At 40.5% G+C, this 17,536-nt stretch overlaps 1 protein-coding gene across 2 annotated transcripts in view; it reads right to left on the bottom strand.

Moving 5' to 3' along the window:
• The window catches only part of LOC131240252 (CDP-diacylglycerol--inositol 3-phosphatidyltransferase 1-like), a 36,596-nt gene extending 19,303 nt beyond the window's left edge, over positions 1 to 17,293 (bottom strand). Inside the window, exons 1-4 of one of the 2 annotated variants that reach the window (XM_058238384.1) lie at positions 17,093 to 17,293; positions 11,710 to 11,840; positions 11,457 to 11,541; positions 11,302 to 11,351 (exon numbers count right to left, since the gene is read on the bottom strand). In XM_058238384.1, coding sequence (XP_058094367.1) covers positions 11,302 to 11,351; positions 11,457 to 11,541; positions 11,710 to 11,770 — 196 coding nt within the window. In that variant the 5' untranslated portion in view covers positions 11,771 to 11,840; positions 17,093 to 17,293. Of the gene's footprint in view, positions 1 to 11,301; positions 11,352 to 11,456; positions 11,542 to 11,709; positions 11,877 to 17,092 lie in introns of those variants that run through there. The other variant, XM_058238379.1, reaches the window with a different exon arrangement.
• Positions 17,294 to 17,536: the final 243 nt, after the last annotated feature.

Below are 17,536 nucleotides of genomic sequence, written 5' to 3' on the forward strand. Positions count from 1 at the left end.
CAAAAGATTCCTGACAGACCTATTATAGAGAAAGGAAAATAGACCAAGGCTTACAAACTGTTACCTCTCACATTGAATCTTCATCCCTCGCTCTTGTTGAGGCTCTAGTGTCTCCTGTGTCTATCAGGATTGTCGATGATATATCTATTGTTGTCGATGATCTACCTATTGTTGTTCATAAAGGTAAATTTAACTGTATTCCATTTCAAATTTTGTTTCATTTCCTAAGTTAGTTCGGGGTGCATTATTGGATAAAAAATATTAAATGGATGAGGAGCTGAATGCCATGTATTCCAATGACACATGGGAGTTGGTTTCTCTTCCATCCGGTAAGACACCAGCTAAGTATAAGTGGGTTTATACAGTTAAATTTCATCCCGATGGTTCCACTGAGCGTTGGTTGGTAGCTAAAGGATACACCTAGGTTTATGGAGTGGATTATTTGGATACTTTTTCCCCTATAGCTAATTCAGTTCATTATTTCCATAGGTGCCAAATGTGATTGGCCTCTCTTTCAACTTGATGTGAAGAACACAATTCTGCATGGGAATTTGTAAGAAGAGGTGTATATGGAGCAACCTCCCGGGTATGTTGCTCAAGGGAAATTAGCCTCTAAAGTGTGCGGATTAGACAAATCTATGGGCTGAAACAGTCCTCCCGAGCCTGGTTTGAGAAATTCAGCAATATTGTAGTATTATAGAGTTTGAAGAGAAGTAGATCACTTAGTTTTCACTCAAAGAACTACATCAAGTCATATTATGCTTGTTGTATATGTGGATGACATACTTACAACGTACAAGTAATGACTTGATACATATTGACAACCTGAAGTCAATCTTCACTCCCAGTTCCAGATTAAAGTCCTCAGCTTCGCTATTTTCTTGCTGATAAGAGTGGCGAGATCTAAAGTTGGGATAAATTCATGCTAGAGGAAATATGTCAATGATTTGTTAAAAGTGACGGGTATCTTGGTGCCAAACCCATAGGTACACCTATGGATCCTCATCTCAGACTTGATCTGAAAGAAGGAAAGTTGTTAAAATACCCTTGTATGTATAAAAGACTCGTTGGCATACTCATTTATTTAACCATTACCAGGTTTAATATTGCCTTCTCTATAACTGTGCCTAGCCAGTTTATGCAAAATCACGTAACTCCACATTTAGCTAAAGTTATGAAGATTCTTAGATACTTAGTATGCACCTGGAAAAGATACCTTATATGGATCTCGTGGCCATCTTAAAATAAAAGGGTACTCTAATGCAGATTATGCAAAATCAAGATTTGATAGGTCTACTACAAATTATTGTGCCTTTCTTGGTGTAATATAGTTACCCGAAAAGGTAAGAAGCATAATGTTGTTGCCAAGTCTAATGCTGAACTAAAAGATAGATCTATGGCACATACAACTTGTAAACTTGTCTGGCTGAAATCACTTTTGAGAGAATAGTGGTCCAAGTTCCAATGTTTTTGTACTATAATAATCAGTGTCCAAAGTATTAGTATCATTACATGTATCAATGGTCGGGGATACGGAAAAATGTATCGGTGTCTCCGAAATTATAGCCGATACTCAAAAAAATATCATTGTCTGAGGGAAACATTTGGAAATGTTGGAAAAAGGGTGGAATGCAAAAAAACAACTATATATAATAGAGTTTCATTTTATAGTGGCCTAACAATGTGTTGTCGAAAAATCAGTATAAAATAAATATAAAATTTTGTAGCCAATCAACAAATTGACAACCATTCATTAATATATAAAATTTCTACATTAATTGAAAGTGAAGAATGCATATTTTCCAATATGAAAATGGAAAATCAGGATTTCCCCAATTTCCCTCATTTTTCACTTAAATGTTAATTTTTAAACACAAATCCATGTCAATGCATGAGAGTCATGCATAGACATTAGAGGTGGGCAGATCCGACCCGATCCGGCGGATCCGACCCGTTCCGAACAGAACCGACGGCCTGGATCGGGCCTGATCGAGTCTGTCCTTCCAGATCCAATTGTTTTTCGGGTCGGGTTCAGGTTGTGGTCAATCCAGACAGACCCGATCCGAAAACCCAAACCGAAATGATCCAGACCGATCCGATCCGGCCCGATCCAGAATGAAAATCAATACTTTTACTTTTTCGGTTTTTCCTATGGTGTGGTCCACTTGAGCTTTGGATATGCATCAATTTTGGTTTCAACGACTAAAATGATATGAAAAAACGAATGGACGGCGTGGATAAACCACATGCATTCACGGTGGGCCCCAACAGAGTTTACTCACCAGTCGCCACTGTGTTACGTGCACGGCACGTCAACAGGCAACAGTTGCATTACATGTTATGCACGTCAACATGGTAGGCTGCGAGAGTCTCTATTAGAGTGACGTAACTAAGTTCCGTGGGCCCCACTATGAAGTATGTTTTGTATCCACACCTTCCATCCATTTGGAGAGATCATTTCAGGGCAATATCCAAAGAATTAATTAAATCCAAAGCTCCAGTGGACCCCAGCACAGAAAGCAGTGGGGACAGTGACGCCCACCATTAAAAACTTCTAAAGGCCACACAAGTTTTAGATCAACCTGATATTTGTGTTTTCCCTTATTTCTGTCTTTTTCAACTTTTGAACAAGTTGGATTTCAAATAAACATTACGGTGGGCCTTAGGATAGTTTCAACGGTGGGAATCATTCTCCCCACTGTTTTCTGTGGTGGGGTCCACTACAGATTTTACTCTTCATCATTCTTTGGCTCATGGCCTAAAATGATATCTCAAAATGGATGGACGGTGTGGATACAACACATACAGTGTAGTGGGGCCCACAGAACTTGGTGACGTTACTTCAGTAGCCCTCGCTCAACCTGTCGTTATGTAATCCGACGGGACAACATAGGTAGCAGCTAAGGTGTAATACATGTTGTGCAAAGACGAGGGGAGACGCGCCTCAAGCTCCAAGTTGTACGAACGGCTCAAATTAGATCACAATTACATGGGGCCCACAATGATGTATTTATTATATCCATACCGTTTATCCATTTTCGTGATCATTTTAGAGGATTTGAAAAAAAAAAAAAAAAAAATTGAGTCATATCTAAAGCTCAAATGGACCACACCGAAAATAGCAGCGAGGATAATGATCTTCACCGTTAAAAAAATCGATTCGAATTGTACCCAACCCGATCCTACTCGGTTTCCCTGACTGAGTTGGACTCAGTTCGGGTCAGGCAAACCATACATCGGATCAGTTCGGGTCAGATTTCCCGGACTCAGTCCCGGATCGGATCGAGTTCGGGTCCACCCACGTAGGTTTCGGACCGAATCGAGTTGGACCGAATCCGATTCGACTCGGTCCGATGCCCAGCTCTAATAGACATGGATTTCTATTGCAATCTATACTAACATCTTGAAAAGAAAAAAAAAATCTAAGTTTCTGTGGATTTTTTTTCACCTTTGAGTTATAGCCTGTATTCGTTTTGCGTTGAGGTTTCTCCCTAATCCAAACTTTGATTTGATAAAAACCAAGAGTGATTGAAATCACCTAAAGAACAAAATTCTTTTTTTTTTTTTAAATGGAAAATTGTGCCTTTTTTTGTTAATTTTCACCTATATACGGATGTTTCCCTAGTATCAGGGACATTATCGATGGTATCGCCAATACTAAGGGACTTTTATAAGGCATTCTTCTCAAAGTATTGCTAGTATCGATGATATTACCAAGTATGGCCAATATTATAGAAAATATCAGCGATATTCAGAAATTTTTACACTTCTAGCAATTTCGGTATCGTTTTTTTTTTTTTTTTTGCAATTTTGTTATCGTTTACCTGGCAATACTGATAATATTAGGAATATTATTGATAATATAATATCATTGATATTTAAAAACACTGGTGATAATCTAACTACTATGCACATAGCCAACAATCCAGTGTTTCATGCAAGAACAAAACACATAGAGGTCGACTGCCACTTCTGTTAGGGTCCATGGGTCAACTAGTGGGCCAAACCATTCAGGTCATCAAAGTGGGCCTAGTATCTCCACTTAAGATCTATTTTCATCTTTGAATTTTAATTTTAATTTTGAATTTGAAATAGCAGTCCAACAATCAAATAAGTTGGCCTTAATTGTAGAAGAGTGGATTAGCCTTGAGTCTAAAGTTGAATTTTGTGGAATACCACAATTATTTATGTAATTCTCAACCATTAATGAAAAAAAAAAAAAAACCTCCCTGACAATCTTTTGCTTGATAACAACAAGGGACGATCCATCCTCAAATTTGGACTAGTTGTCTTAATCATCCAAGTAAGGTTGTATCATTTGGTATCAAAGCCAGGTTTGGGTATGCCAAAGCACAAGATGGAAGACAAAGTAGCGACCATAAGCATATGGGAGAAATGAAATCTACCATGCGTCATGTCAAAGAATCCATGGATACTCTCCTAATCCAGAATGAGGTCTTTTGAAATCAAAACTAGAGCTAGGCATATCTGACCCGATCCGGTGGATCCGACCCGATCAGATCCGATCCGACCCGTTCCGAACCGAATCGACGGCCTGGATCAGTGTGAATCGAGTAGGATTAGTAAGATCCGACCGTTAAAAAATGATAATGATATTTTAACGAGATTGAAACCATTTGCGTGTGAAAGTGAAACAGACCAACCAGCTGTAGCTCATAAATGGATTGGCTACTCCCCCTACCACCCGCGAATGGTTGGTGGTCAGTGCTCTATGGGCCCCACAATTATGTACTTGTTTCATCCACTCCGTAAATCTATTTTATTAGATCATTTTATGGTACGATATTAAAAATTAGTTATATCCCAATCTCAAGTGGACCACATTACAGGAAACAATGTTCAATGACGGTCGACCATTAAAAGCCATCTGGGGGCATAAAAGTTTAGAATCAATCTGATCTTTGTTTTTTCCCTTCATCTGGGTCTGTATGACCTAATAAATAGATTGGATGTCAAATAAACAGTACACTGGGCCTTAAGAGGATTTAAATGGTGGATATCCAATTACTATTGTTTTCCTGTGGTGTGGTCCACCTGAGATTTATATCCCTCTAATTTTTGGTACGAAGCAATATAATTATCTTTAAAAATGGATGAACGGAATGGATGAAACACATACATCATGGTGGGGCCCACAAAGCACCGACAACCACCACGAGGCTGGTGGCAGGGGAGTAGCCAATCCGTTTCGTAGCTGTACTTCCGGTTGCGTGTGAAAGTGAAACATGCCACTAACACTAGCTGTAGTAGATACGTGTCGCGTGAAGAAGAGGACGAATGCACCTCGAGCTCCGAGTTGTACGAACAGCTCAAATGAAATCAAAGTTACATGGCTCCCACAATGATGTATTTATCATATCCATACCGATTATCCATTTTTCGTGATCATCTTAGAGCATTTGAAAAAAAAAATCACATTTAAAGCTCAAATGAACCACACCGAAAATAACAGTGAGGATATCCGAACCTTGCCCAATCCGATCCGACTCGGTTTTTTTGACCGAATTGGACTCGGATCGGATCAGGCCACGTACAGTTCGAATTGATTCGAGTCAGGTAACCTGGACTCGGACTCGGATCGGATTGAGTTCGGGTAAGGCCGTTGAGATTTCAGATCGGATAGGATTGAACCGAACCCGATCCGACTCGGTCCGATGCCCAGCTCTAATCAAAACCACCACAACCACAAGGACCATGAAGAACCGGAGGTTTCAAACGACGAGGATAGGTTCAAGGGCAATATTCTTGAATTGATTTTCAAAAATTTTTCGGGTCAAACCCAACGGAATGGGTATAATGAGTGGAACAATTCTTCAAATTTCAAGGTACATCAGAAGAGGATAAGACGCTCCTTGTGTCTTTTCACTTAGAAGGTAAAGCAAACCATTGGTTCCAATGGTACGAATGTATCAATCCCACAACAACATGGGCCATGTTTGTCAAGGCCCTGTTCATGTGATTCAGACCATTAGATTACAAAGACTTTAATGTGGCTTTGTCAGAGTTGCACCAAACGAGGACGGTTCGCAAGTATCAAATTCAGTTCAAGAAGTTGGCAAATAGTGTGGAATGATGGCCTTAGAGAGCATTAATCTTACAGGCTTGAGGGAGGATATTCGTGTGGGCATTAAGCTTTTCCATCCAACCATGACGCTGGCCACTGTGGGTTTGGCTTGCATACAGGAAGAGCAATTACAAAAGTTACACTGTAATTTCAAACCCTTCGATTCCGATGGAACGCCTCCACCACCTTCTGCGACCATCAATTCAGGGGAGGGCCTCTCGTGAGGGATTGGCCCAAAATGCAAGCCAGGCACAAAAAGGAGTTGTATTATAATTGTAATGAAAAGTTTGCAATTGGACACCGATATAAAACACGACAATTATTTTTGCTAAAGGCAAATGAGGAAACCTAAGTCATTTTCAAAGAGAAAAAGGCATATGCTTCATGAATCAACCAAGATCGTCTGTTATAGTGATTTTTGACGCAGGACAACTAACCACTTGCTCTAAAAGCTCGAATTGATAGTCTGGTGAATCAATCCCTTTATCTCATATCCCAGGACTCACCTCACACGGGCCACCCACCCCAAGTATGCCCCCTCATCCCACAGGCCACCCCACTCGAAACCGATGTGAAAATGTACCTGCATTAATCACCCCTGGTGAGGAGTCTCGAACATGAGACCTCCTACACTGATACCACTTTAACGTAGGACCGGTGTTTAAATTATTGCCAAAAATATCGAATTGTCGCCGATAATATCGGTATCGCTGGCTCATCAATACCAAAACCCCATTTATTCATTTCGATGCCAGGTATCGCCGATAATCTCACCGATAATATCGGATTGTCGATATTTTCAAAATGTCGCCGATATTTCACTGTTCCCACCAACCACGATTGGGAACTGCAGCCAACAACCTACCTTTATCGATAAAAGGAGGATGTTGTCGGCGATAAAATTGTCGAAAGCAAAAACAAAAAATACCTGTTTTTTGTCCGTATCTGTTTGAAGACGCGAATTCACGGCTGTTGAGTGCAGATTGGCAACTTTCGAGTAAGATTCAACCCCAAAAAAATCTATTTTTCAATCGAAAAATCCTCTGGCAACTTCTTCGAAAAAAGAATCGGCTTGCGGGCCTGGATCTTGTTGGAAAATAGAGGTTTTTTTTTTTTTTTTTTTGGGGGGGGGGGGAGTGGGAAGAGAGAGAGGGATTTTCGGGTTGAAAATCCGGAGAAATTGGTGAGAAGGAGATGAATTTGTGAAAATTTTGGATGGGGAGAGGGATTTGCGGAGTTATTTAGAAATTTGGGGATCGAGAGGGGGGAGGGCGATTCGACGCTTTGACGGTGCAGGTCGGTGCTCCGTGGGCCCCACCATGATGCATCTGTTGTATCCATGTTGTCCATTAATTTTTAAATATCATTTTAAAGCTTGATCCAAAAAATGAAGTAGATCTAAAACTCAGGTGGACCACACCACGGGAAAATAGTAGTGATTAAATGTCCACCATTTAAAACCTCCTAGGCCCACTGTAATGTTTATTTGATATCCAAGACGTTGATTAAGTCTTACATACCTAGGTGAAGGGAAAAAAGAAATATCAGCTTGATCCAAAACTTTCGTAGCTCGCAAGAAGTTCTTAATGGTAGATCGTAGACGTTCAATCAACATTGTGTGGTCCACTTGAGATTTTGATCCATCTCATTTTTGGACTGTTATCATAAAATGATTTGGAAAAATGGACCGATGGCATCGATGAAACAGATGCATCACGGTGGGACCACAGACCCCACAGTGTTTACTCAGCACGCTAATGGTACTGACTAACTCAGTACGCAATCCGATTTGTCGTCCTACCCTCGCCCGGATTGTAATCTGTCCGGGTAGGGCTCTGTGGGACCCACCGTGATGAAATGTTTTATCCATTTTTACATATCATTGTAGGGCTTTATCCCAAAATCGAGAGGGAAAAAGGTCTTAGGTGGACCACACCACAGGAAAATGATAGTGATTGGATATCCATCATATAAATCCTCCTAAGGCCCACTGTACTGTTTATTTGACATCCAATCTATTAATTAGGTCATACAGACCTAGATGAAGGGAAAAAACAAAGATCAGGTTGTTCCAAAACCTTTATGGCCCCCAAAAAGTTTTTAATGGTCAAAGTTCATTCAACACTGTTTCTTATAATGCGGTCCAATTGAGATTGGGATATACCTCTTTTTTTTTTGTCATACCATAAAATATTTATAAAAATAGATGGATGGCATGGATGAAACACATACCTCGTGGTGGGGCCCACAGCACTGACCACCAGCCATTGGCTAGTGGTAGGGGGAGTACCCAATCCGTTTCCGCAGTGGATGGGCACAGATTAGGGACGCAGATTTCCTATGAAAGCCTTTCCCGTTCCTGTGCTGCAAACTCAGGTGGGGCCCACTGTGATGTTTGTGAGAAATTCTCCCCGTCCATCCGTTTTGTGATTTCATTTTAGGACATGTTGCTAAAAATGAACCGTATCCAAAGCTCAAGTGAGCCGTATCCAAAGCTCAAGGAAGTAACGATGCTAAGGATGCCCACCGTTGAAACCTTCCTAGGGCCCACTGTATTGTTTATTTTACATCCAACCCCTTGATATGGTTGTATACACCTGGATGGACTGAAAAAACAAATATAATCTTGATCTAAAACTTCTGTGGTCCCTAAGAAATTTTCAACGGTAGTAATTTAATTACCACCGTGTGACGTCACCAAGTTAGTGGGTCCCGTCATGAGGTATGAGTTATATCCAAACCGTCCTTCCACTTAGTGAGTTCGTCGTAAGTCTTGATCCAAGAAATAAGACAGATCCAAAAATCAAGTGGACCACACTGTAAAAAGCAGTGGAGGATTGAACGCCCTGCCATCGAAACCAGCGCGGATTGGATACTAACAAGGTCAGTAGCCAAATCACTACTAAAGTGGCGTCACCAAGCTCTATGGACCCCACCATGATGCATGTGTTGTATCCATACCGTCCAACCATTTTTAGAGATCGTTTTATGGCATTACAAAGAGAATGAGATAGATCTAAATTTCAAGTGGACCCACCACAGAAAACTGTGGGAGCCGTCACACCCACCGTTGAAACATTTATAAGGCCCACAGTGATGTATTTTTGAGATTCATCCTATTCATAAGTTAACATAGAGATAGATGAAGTGAAAACAAAAATATCAGCTTCATCGAAACTACTGTGGCCCCAAAGAAGTTTTGAATGGTGGATGTCACTGTCCCCGCTATTTTCTAGGCGTACTTGTATAGTTTGGAGAGGATGACTATCAAAGGTACATAAGAGAGTTCCTCAATTGGTAAGAGCAGAGGATGACCTGGGATTAGTACTACCAACATGTTGGGCAACAGTACTACTCTCAACTACCACGGGATACGGACAATGATTACGAGCACCTCATCACTCTATGAAACATGGCCAGAAATGTGTATTTTTTTAATTCATTTACTTTTGCATGTCTTAATTGTTGTAAGTTTGCATTTGTATTATATAAACTCATTTTGGTTACTATTTGACTGATTTCTTACGACAACGTATGTCTTTTGACCCACATTAAATGGAAACTTCTAATTTAATGCATTCTTTTTGCAATTTTTTCATTCCTGAATATGTAAATATGTGTATTTAGGCATGTCCTAAAGTTTCACTAAAAAATTCTACCATTTTCTCCATGTTTCCCCCTTTTTCCTTGCATTTCCGGTTATCGACGATATTATCGGCGATAACGATATTATATCTTTATCTCCGACCAGCGAAACTTGTAACAATGCCGACAACTCGAACACTATGTAGGACAACTAACCACTTGCTTTAAAAGCTCGAATTGATAGAGCATGGCGAATCAATCCCTTTATCTCATAGCCTAGGACCCACATCCCATGGGTTAGGTCATCGGCCAAACCCCCTCTGTGGGCCCCACATCACATGGCCCGCCCACCCCAAGTGTGCCCCCGCATCCCACAGGCCACCCCACTCGAGCCCTGTGTAAAAATGCCCCTGCATTAATTTTCTAATGCCAACCTTATGGACGAGGTTGTTGCTGAAGGGGTGAGGAATGTTAGGAACATGGGTTTACTAGTGGACCAAACCATTTGGGTCACTAGAGTGGGCCTAGTAACTCCACTTAAGATCCATTGTTATCTTTGAGTTTTAATTTGAATTTTGAATTTAAAATAATAGTCCAACAATCAAGGGAGTAATTGGCCTTGATTGCAAGAGAGTGAATTAGCATTGAGTTTGAATATGAATTTGAATTTTGTGGGAATTTGAATTTGAATTTTGTGGAATGCCACAATTATTAATGTAATTCTCAGCCATTAGTGAAAAGAAGAGAAATTTTCTTTAACAATCGTTTGCTTGATTGCAATGAGGGACAGGCCATCCTCAAGTTTGGACTAGTTATCTTAATCATCCAAGTACGGCCGTATCAACTTCATTTGTGATAAGGTTTCTCATAAGGATATTTCTACTTATGGTTAGATGATTAGATTGCATATTTGTTTACCAAAGCTCTTGGGGAGTCTCGATTTTAAAAACTTATTTCCACACTAGACGTACAATATCTTTCCCTACTTGTAAATATCTATGCTCCAGCTTAAGGGGGAATGCTAATGGACTGTTGTGATCAATCGGGTAGACCAGCTTGGTCTCATGTGTGGCCTCTTGTAATTATTGGACTAAAATATGTGTTGAGATACAAGTTTAGGCCCATGGACTTAGTTTATATAACGTTTCAAGTAAAGTGGAGCAGTTTTGAGATTTTCCTTTTAAATTTTTAATAATGAAAGCCCTAATAATAATATGAGAAGGGTGTGAAGGTGTCAACCTATTGTGCAGCCCTCTTCCTCTACTCCCACCTTTTCTCTTCTTTCTCCTCTCTTTTGTTTCCACCAATCATAAAGTTTTACACAATGTAGTAAAAGGAGAAGTTGATACTGGAAAAAGTGTCTAATATGGCAGGGCAATGTCTCCATGTATCATTTCAGTGACACACACTAGAAACAGCAGGGCAACAAACCATGGGACATGAGTTTCACTTAATGCATGAAAAATAAAAATACTAGCTCAATTAACTTAATTTTGCACTTACATTTGATTTTTGAAACTATAAACTGAAATCAAATACTGAATATGAATTGAGCTATTCAATGCAAAATATAAGAAAGAAGGAGCTATTAGTCAATCCTGCTATTGTTTGTTAAGAGAAACCAACTGTACCTTGATTGAACTTGCGGGCAAACCAGCCATCTAATCCATCACAAACAAAGCTGAAAAATAGATTCTATCAATATTTCATTTTTTCCCCGATGATTTCACATTCAATAAAAGAGACAAGATTCTGAATTAAAATTTTAAGGGATCTATATAATCACCTGATAAAGTAAAGAATGGCGAAGAGCTTTTTGTCAGAAAAGCAGCAAGCAAATGCTACACAATTCATGATAATTCTAATGTATCCTGCATACCATACAAGCCGATAATATTCATAACATAAATCAAATGTAATTACGAAGAACACATTAAAAGGTTCCAAGATTATCATATTGCTAGAATGAAAAAATGCAAAGCCTAATCTGAAAATTACTATTAATAAGTATATGCCATGGAACATTAACAAAAGCCTACCAATGATATTTGGGATGTAAAGATATACAGACAACGTCCTCTGAGGTGTTTTTTTAGCCATTGCAACTGTTGCAGCAGTTTTAATTGAACAAAATGCACCTGATTTCACACAACCTCCATCGCGCTCTCTCCTGCACATGTTCAATCATTTGTTGAAATCTTAAATACTGTACAAAAGGAAATTCATCAGTTTGACAAAAATAAAAGTAAAAAAAGGAAGAAAAAAAAATGTCAGCAAAAGAGCTTAACAAAGAGCACATGCTTTGTTAAAAAAGAACACTGTCTTTCAAAAAAAAAAAAGTGATGTACTGTGTGTTAGGCTACAACATTTTCTCCTAAAATACATTAAGCTATGCATATTACATTTTAGAAAGATCACTGGAACAGGTACAACTTGGTTGGGAACATGCTAACAAGGAAATATAATGAAGAGTGATCAATAGAGAGAGAGAGAGAGAGAGAGAGAGTGAGTGAGAGAGTTGTAGGAACCATGCTAACATGGATTTAAAGTAACATTTTCAGAATGCGGCTTGCCTGGGTACTGAAGCCAGGTCATTTCAGTCCCACATCTGTGTGGAAACTCGTCTAGTTTCGGACTTAAACCAATACAAGTTGGACGATACTGAGTTGTATCAAATGATTTCCCAAACTGTGCCTGCTAACCTTACTCCAGCAAGTACTAAATATTGGTAGCTCACCTGTTGAGACATCACATAGGCTGATAAACTGAGTAGAACCAACTGCCTACATATGACAACCAATCAACAGGCCAGGCCTGGGCTGAACCAGGTTCAGCCCGAGCCCAACCCAATCCTGAAATGGGCAAAGTTTCTTCGGGTCAAGTCTGGCCCAATTAAAGTTTGTCAAGCCAAGTCAGCACTTCAAAGCAACTTTTACGTGTATATCACTTGTATTACATACATAAATTATTACCATCACAGCAGGAACCCAGCCCAGACTGACCCAACTTGATCGACCCATGTGCTTGACTGAGCATGAATTATAATAATTTCACTAAAACTTATAACCCGACCCGACCCAACCAAACAGATCCAGGAGTCCAGGCCCGAGCTCACATATGATGCTTGACCCGTTGATGTAATATCAAGAGGGTTGTATGATGCCTGCTTGAACAAATGGAATTTTCCTAGGGCACAGCAATAATACCCGTGAGACCTACCCTTCTGTGATCCAGACTGTTCATTGAGTCAGCCCATCACGGTTGGGCCATGTCTTAAACATCTCCATCAGATGACCTTTGTCTTTGATTGGTGGGCTGGAAAATCAGAAAAAATATCCACTAACCGTATGAAAGATTTTCAGAGCATGAGCCATCCATGACATAGAGGTCCACTAGAGGGACGATCTGGATCAAAAAGAGGTGGGCCCCATGGTATGGCTGCTGACCGAGTTAAAGCACCACTTTGCTCAGCCAAGAACTACATATTTCCTTGTTATAAAGGAAAGATTATTACTGGTATTGCATAGGAAGAGATTTATAAGCTACAACAAATTATTAGAACATCTCAAAATGACAAAAAAATGGAGAACTCATCACACATCTTTCCTACTAATGTGTCAAATCTCAGAAAGATCATCCAGTATTTTGAAGCAGTATCAGGCAAGCAGTTGAATATTAAATGGGCGACCTTGGGAGTTTAATTGGATGAAGGAAAGGTCCATCTTCTTGACAGCCATGTTTGGCTGCAAAATGGGACATCTTCCATCTTAGCATCTGGACCTTCCTTTGTGCATCAGTAAATGGGTAAGAGGCTCTGCGATAAAGTCTTGAAAAGAGTATAAAGGAAGCTTTTTGCCTGGAAAAGTGGATACTTAAGCCCGGGTGGCCAGATCACCCTCATTAAATCCACCTTGGCAAATATGTCAATCCATTTCATGTCTATGTTCCACTACCCAACCTCAATTCTGCATAGGGATTTTGCTTGGCAAGGAAACACAAGCAAATTTGACCTAGTGAAAAGGGGCAAGGACGCATGCCACAGGAAGCCGAGGGTGCAGGTATGAAAACCTCGTGATTATGAACAAAGCCCTGTTGTGGAAGTGGCCATGGAGGCCTGTGTCTATGAAGTTGTTAAATCCAAGCATTTGGCAATGAAGAAGGTGGTTTACTAGAGCATTTTCTCAATACCATCCATGCATTTGGTAGAAAGTAGACCAAGTAGTCCTCAATGTGGAAGAAGATTTGTCAAAAGAGGTCTGCTTTGAAGTAGTGGATGGCTCCCTAATTAGATTAAGTGTCATATGGCACCCTGTATTCAGGTGTAAATGCACCGTTTTGGTGCATTTGGCGTCGTGTAATAAGAGGTAAATGGAATCGGTGGTAAATGAAAAGTTATTTTTTGGTTTGCTTTGAAATCTCTTTGTTTTGCTGTGATTTCAATGTAATTGGTGCAAAATGCCTTCTTCTTCCTCTTCTTTTGTGTACCCTTTTTCAAAGGCAAGAGAATCGCACGAGTAACAAAGGTGTCGCTAGGCTACTAATATGCCGTACACATGGCACACTGATGATACCCCGAAACAATCCAATTTCGGCTACATCACTAAAATCACATTAATAGAATGTCCGAACTATCCAAACGTTGGCCATCTAAGTGAACAGTTAAAAACTTTGGTGAGTTGCTCGTTTGTGATCCTTACGTTTGTGGCCCATGAGGCTCGGATTTTCCACATTTTTTGCCAAAGTATATAATTCAATGGGCTTATTACAATCATTTTGTCAAATATCACATACGTACACTAATTTGGGATATTAAAGTTGATAAAGTTGATCAAATTCAGGTTCTTGTGAATATTCTAAAGAATTCCAATGCATTCCAATTACAAACATCCAAACATGGTTTTTGGATTCCAATGCATTATAATTACAAGCTACCAAACACAGTTGTGGATTCCATTCACATCATTTCCATGGTAATTGTTATTTGGATTCCAATTCATTCCAAATACAAGCTCCCAAAAGAGCCCTTAAGGGTCATTTCAAACCCAACATGATGTTTTTTGTGTTTGGCAAAGTATTCGAAGGTGAATGGAATTGGAAGTATACACAGTTTTTATAATTTTTAAAATCTCACCATTTTTATGTGATTGGGTGTAATTCGAGTGAAATACCCTTTTTTTCTCCCTTTTAAAGGCAAGAGAGTCACACATGTAACAAAGGTGTCATTAGGCTACTAATCCATTGTACACATGGCACACTGATGATACCTCAAAACAGTTCGATGATCGATTGCAATTCAAAAATCACATCAATAGAATGATCCGAACTATCCAAACGTTAGCCATCTAAATAGATGGTTAAAAAATGTTGGTGAGTCACTTGTTTGTGATCCTTACATTCATGGCCCACCCAAGGCTCGGAATTTCCTCATTTTTGGCCAAAGTACATATTTCAATGCATTTATTACAATCATTCTATCAAATATTATATCACGTATGTATACTAGTTTGGGAAATTTTAGCTGATTTAGTTAATCGACTTCAGGTCCAATGAATATACTTAAGAATTCCAATTCATTCCAAATACACACTCCCAAATGAAAGGTTTGGAATCCAGTGCATTCCTGTCAAACACAACTGAAGATTCGGAATCACCTTGACTGTTGTGTAGTTGTGATTTGGATTACAAGCTCCCAAACGGGCCATTATAAGATGTATGATGTGGCTCCAGGCCTCTCTATTGGGAATTCCCCAATCTTTACTTCATTGCTTCCCAAAGAAGGGGCAATGGTGGCACAGAGCTTCGATATTCTTGGTGCAAGGTGGTTAGGGCACCATGTTTTCATCACAATCTAATGGAAGAAGAAACCTTTTGACTTCGCTTGCTTGCTTGGCCGCCACCTCTAAGTTGTTTCAAGTCCCGGATTAGATTGACGGGTGGAGATAGCAAGGACTAGTGTGGAAAGCTTAGAGTGAGCTTTTTTAATTCCTTTCTATGCAATGGGAGTGAGGTCCGCCAAGCTGTTTTTATGGCAAGAACCTGGAAGTATCAAGGTCCTCCCAGAGGCAATTCTATGGCTAGTTTGTTTAGACAAGGCTCTTACCATTGACCATCTAAAGCATAGGGCGATGTGCCTAGTTAATGGATGCCCCCTGTGCCTATAAAATGAGGAATTTGCCCATCATATGTTCTTGCATTACTAAACCTTTACTTTTGAAATCTGGTGGAGCCCACCAACAAGGCGGCTAGTCCACCCATTGGGTAAACCATGCCATCAAAATCAATAATCAGCCAAAATGATGCAAGACAATTAACCACTTGCTCTAAAAGCTCGAACTGTTAAAGCATGGCGAATCAATCCCTTTATCTCATAGCCCAGGCCTCACATCGCATTGGGTAAAGACCTCGGCCGAACCCCCCCTCGTGGGCCCCACATCACATGGGTTCCACCTCACACGACACGAGCCACCTGCCTCACACGGGTGGGGCCCGCCTTGTACGAGCCACCCGCCTCACACGGGCCGCCCACCCCGAGTGTGCCCTTGCATCCCACTGGCAACCCAACTCGAGCCCAGTGTGAAAATGCCCCTACATTACAAAGTCTGACTCAACACAAATACTAGGGCAGACCAACAAGTTCACCTGATGAAAAAAATAAGGTTGGTCCACCCTATAGAGAAAACAATGGGCGGCTGATGTTTGACTCAACATAAATCTGCCCCCCACCAAATGAGTGGATCGGCCTGATTTTTGAGACTGGTGGTTTTTATGGTGGGGCATAACTATTCGGACGGGTCAGATTTCCTACACGAGAGACATGTTGGCAGGATGATAGACCATCATGCTAAGGTGATCAGTCCTCCACAGAATACGTTCTCCAGAAATCCAACAACTACTCACACAATTTAAATAGATTAAACCATCAGGGAAAAAGATAATAAAGAAAAAAAATCCAGAAAAGCATTCCCAAAATTGCAATACTTAGTAAGCAATAAACATGTACTCTACAGAACAAGTAGAAGATCCAACATCAATCTGGACCGTCAATCCAGAGACCACCACCTAGGATAGCCTACAAAACGGATGACAAAATCCAAAGAAGATACTTTCATCTTCAACCACCCACTTTGCTAACAAATGAACCGTCCGGTGGCGCCTGGCCACCGCATGGACGGTCCAGAACAATGATTGGACCCCTCTACACGCGCCCAGTAAAAATCCGAAAATCGGGAGAAGGCAAGCAGATTCAAATGTTAACAAATGGGCAGTGAAACTCTGAAATTTTCAGGAAGTTTTGACAGAACGGAACAGATCCAAACCCTAATACAGAAAGATTCAAACGAAGAGAAATCGAAAAAGATTGAAAAGAGAAAAGAAAATCGAAGCGCATCTGAAAGGAGATAAATGTAGGGTTTTGAGATTTACCGGTCGTGCTTGTGGATTGCCCCACGACCAGAGACGAGGGTTTTTTGTAGCTTTTCGTTTGGATTTGAAGAGAGTCTTCAGAGACGAAGGAAGAGATCGAATCGAATCGATTGTCTTCTTCGCGTATCTGCGGATAAAGGAATCGAGAGAACTGATCAGCCACGCATTTCACACGTCAGATGGAAGAAAGGATGATGATTGTCGGACCCGGTGGGAGCTGGGAATGGACCCGACGGATCTATGGGTACATATATGGACGCGAGCTGCGAGCAAGACCCGTTGACAACAGATCCGGGTAGCCCGCCGTACCCGGTTTTGGGCTGGTGTCTTATCTACTAGCTTGGACCGTCGGCTCGGCTTGGGGCCCACGTTCATCGTCAGATAATTTTAGCCTAACCCTCTCCGCCGAGTCCGACCTGACCCATCTTCATACAATACATCAAT

This window comes from Magnolia sinica, chromosome 1 (assembly GCF_029962835.1).
Source record: "Magnolia sinica isolate HGM2019 chromosome 1, MsV1, whole genome shotgun sequence".
Classification (NCBI taxonomy): domain Eukaryota; kingdom Viridiplantae; phylum Streptophyta; class Magnoliopsida; order Magnoliales; family Magnoliaceae; genus Magnolia; species Magnolia sinica.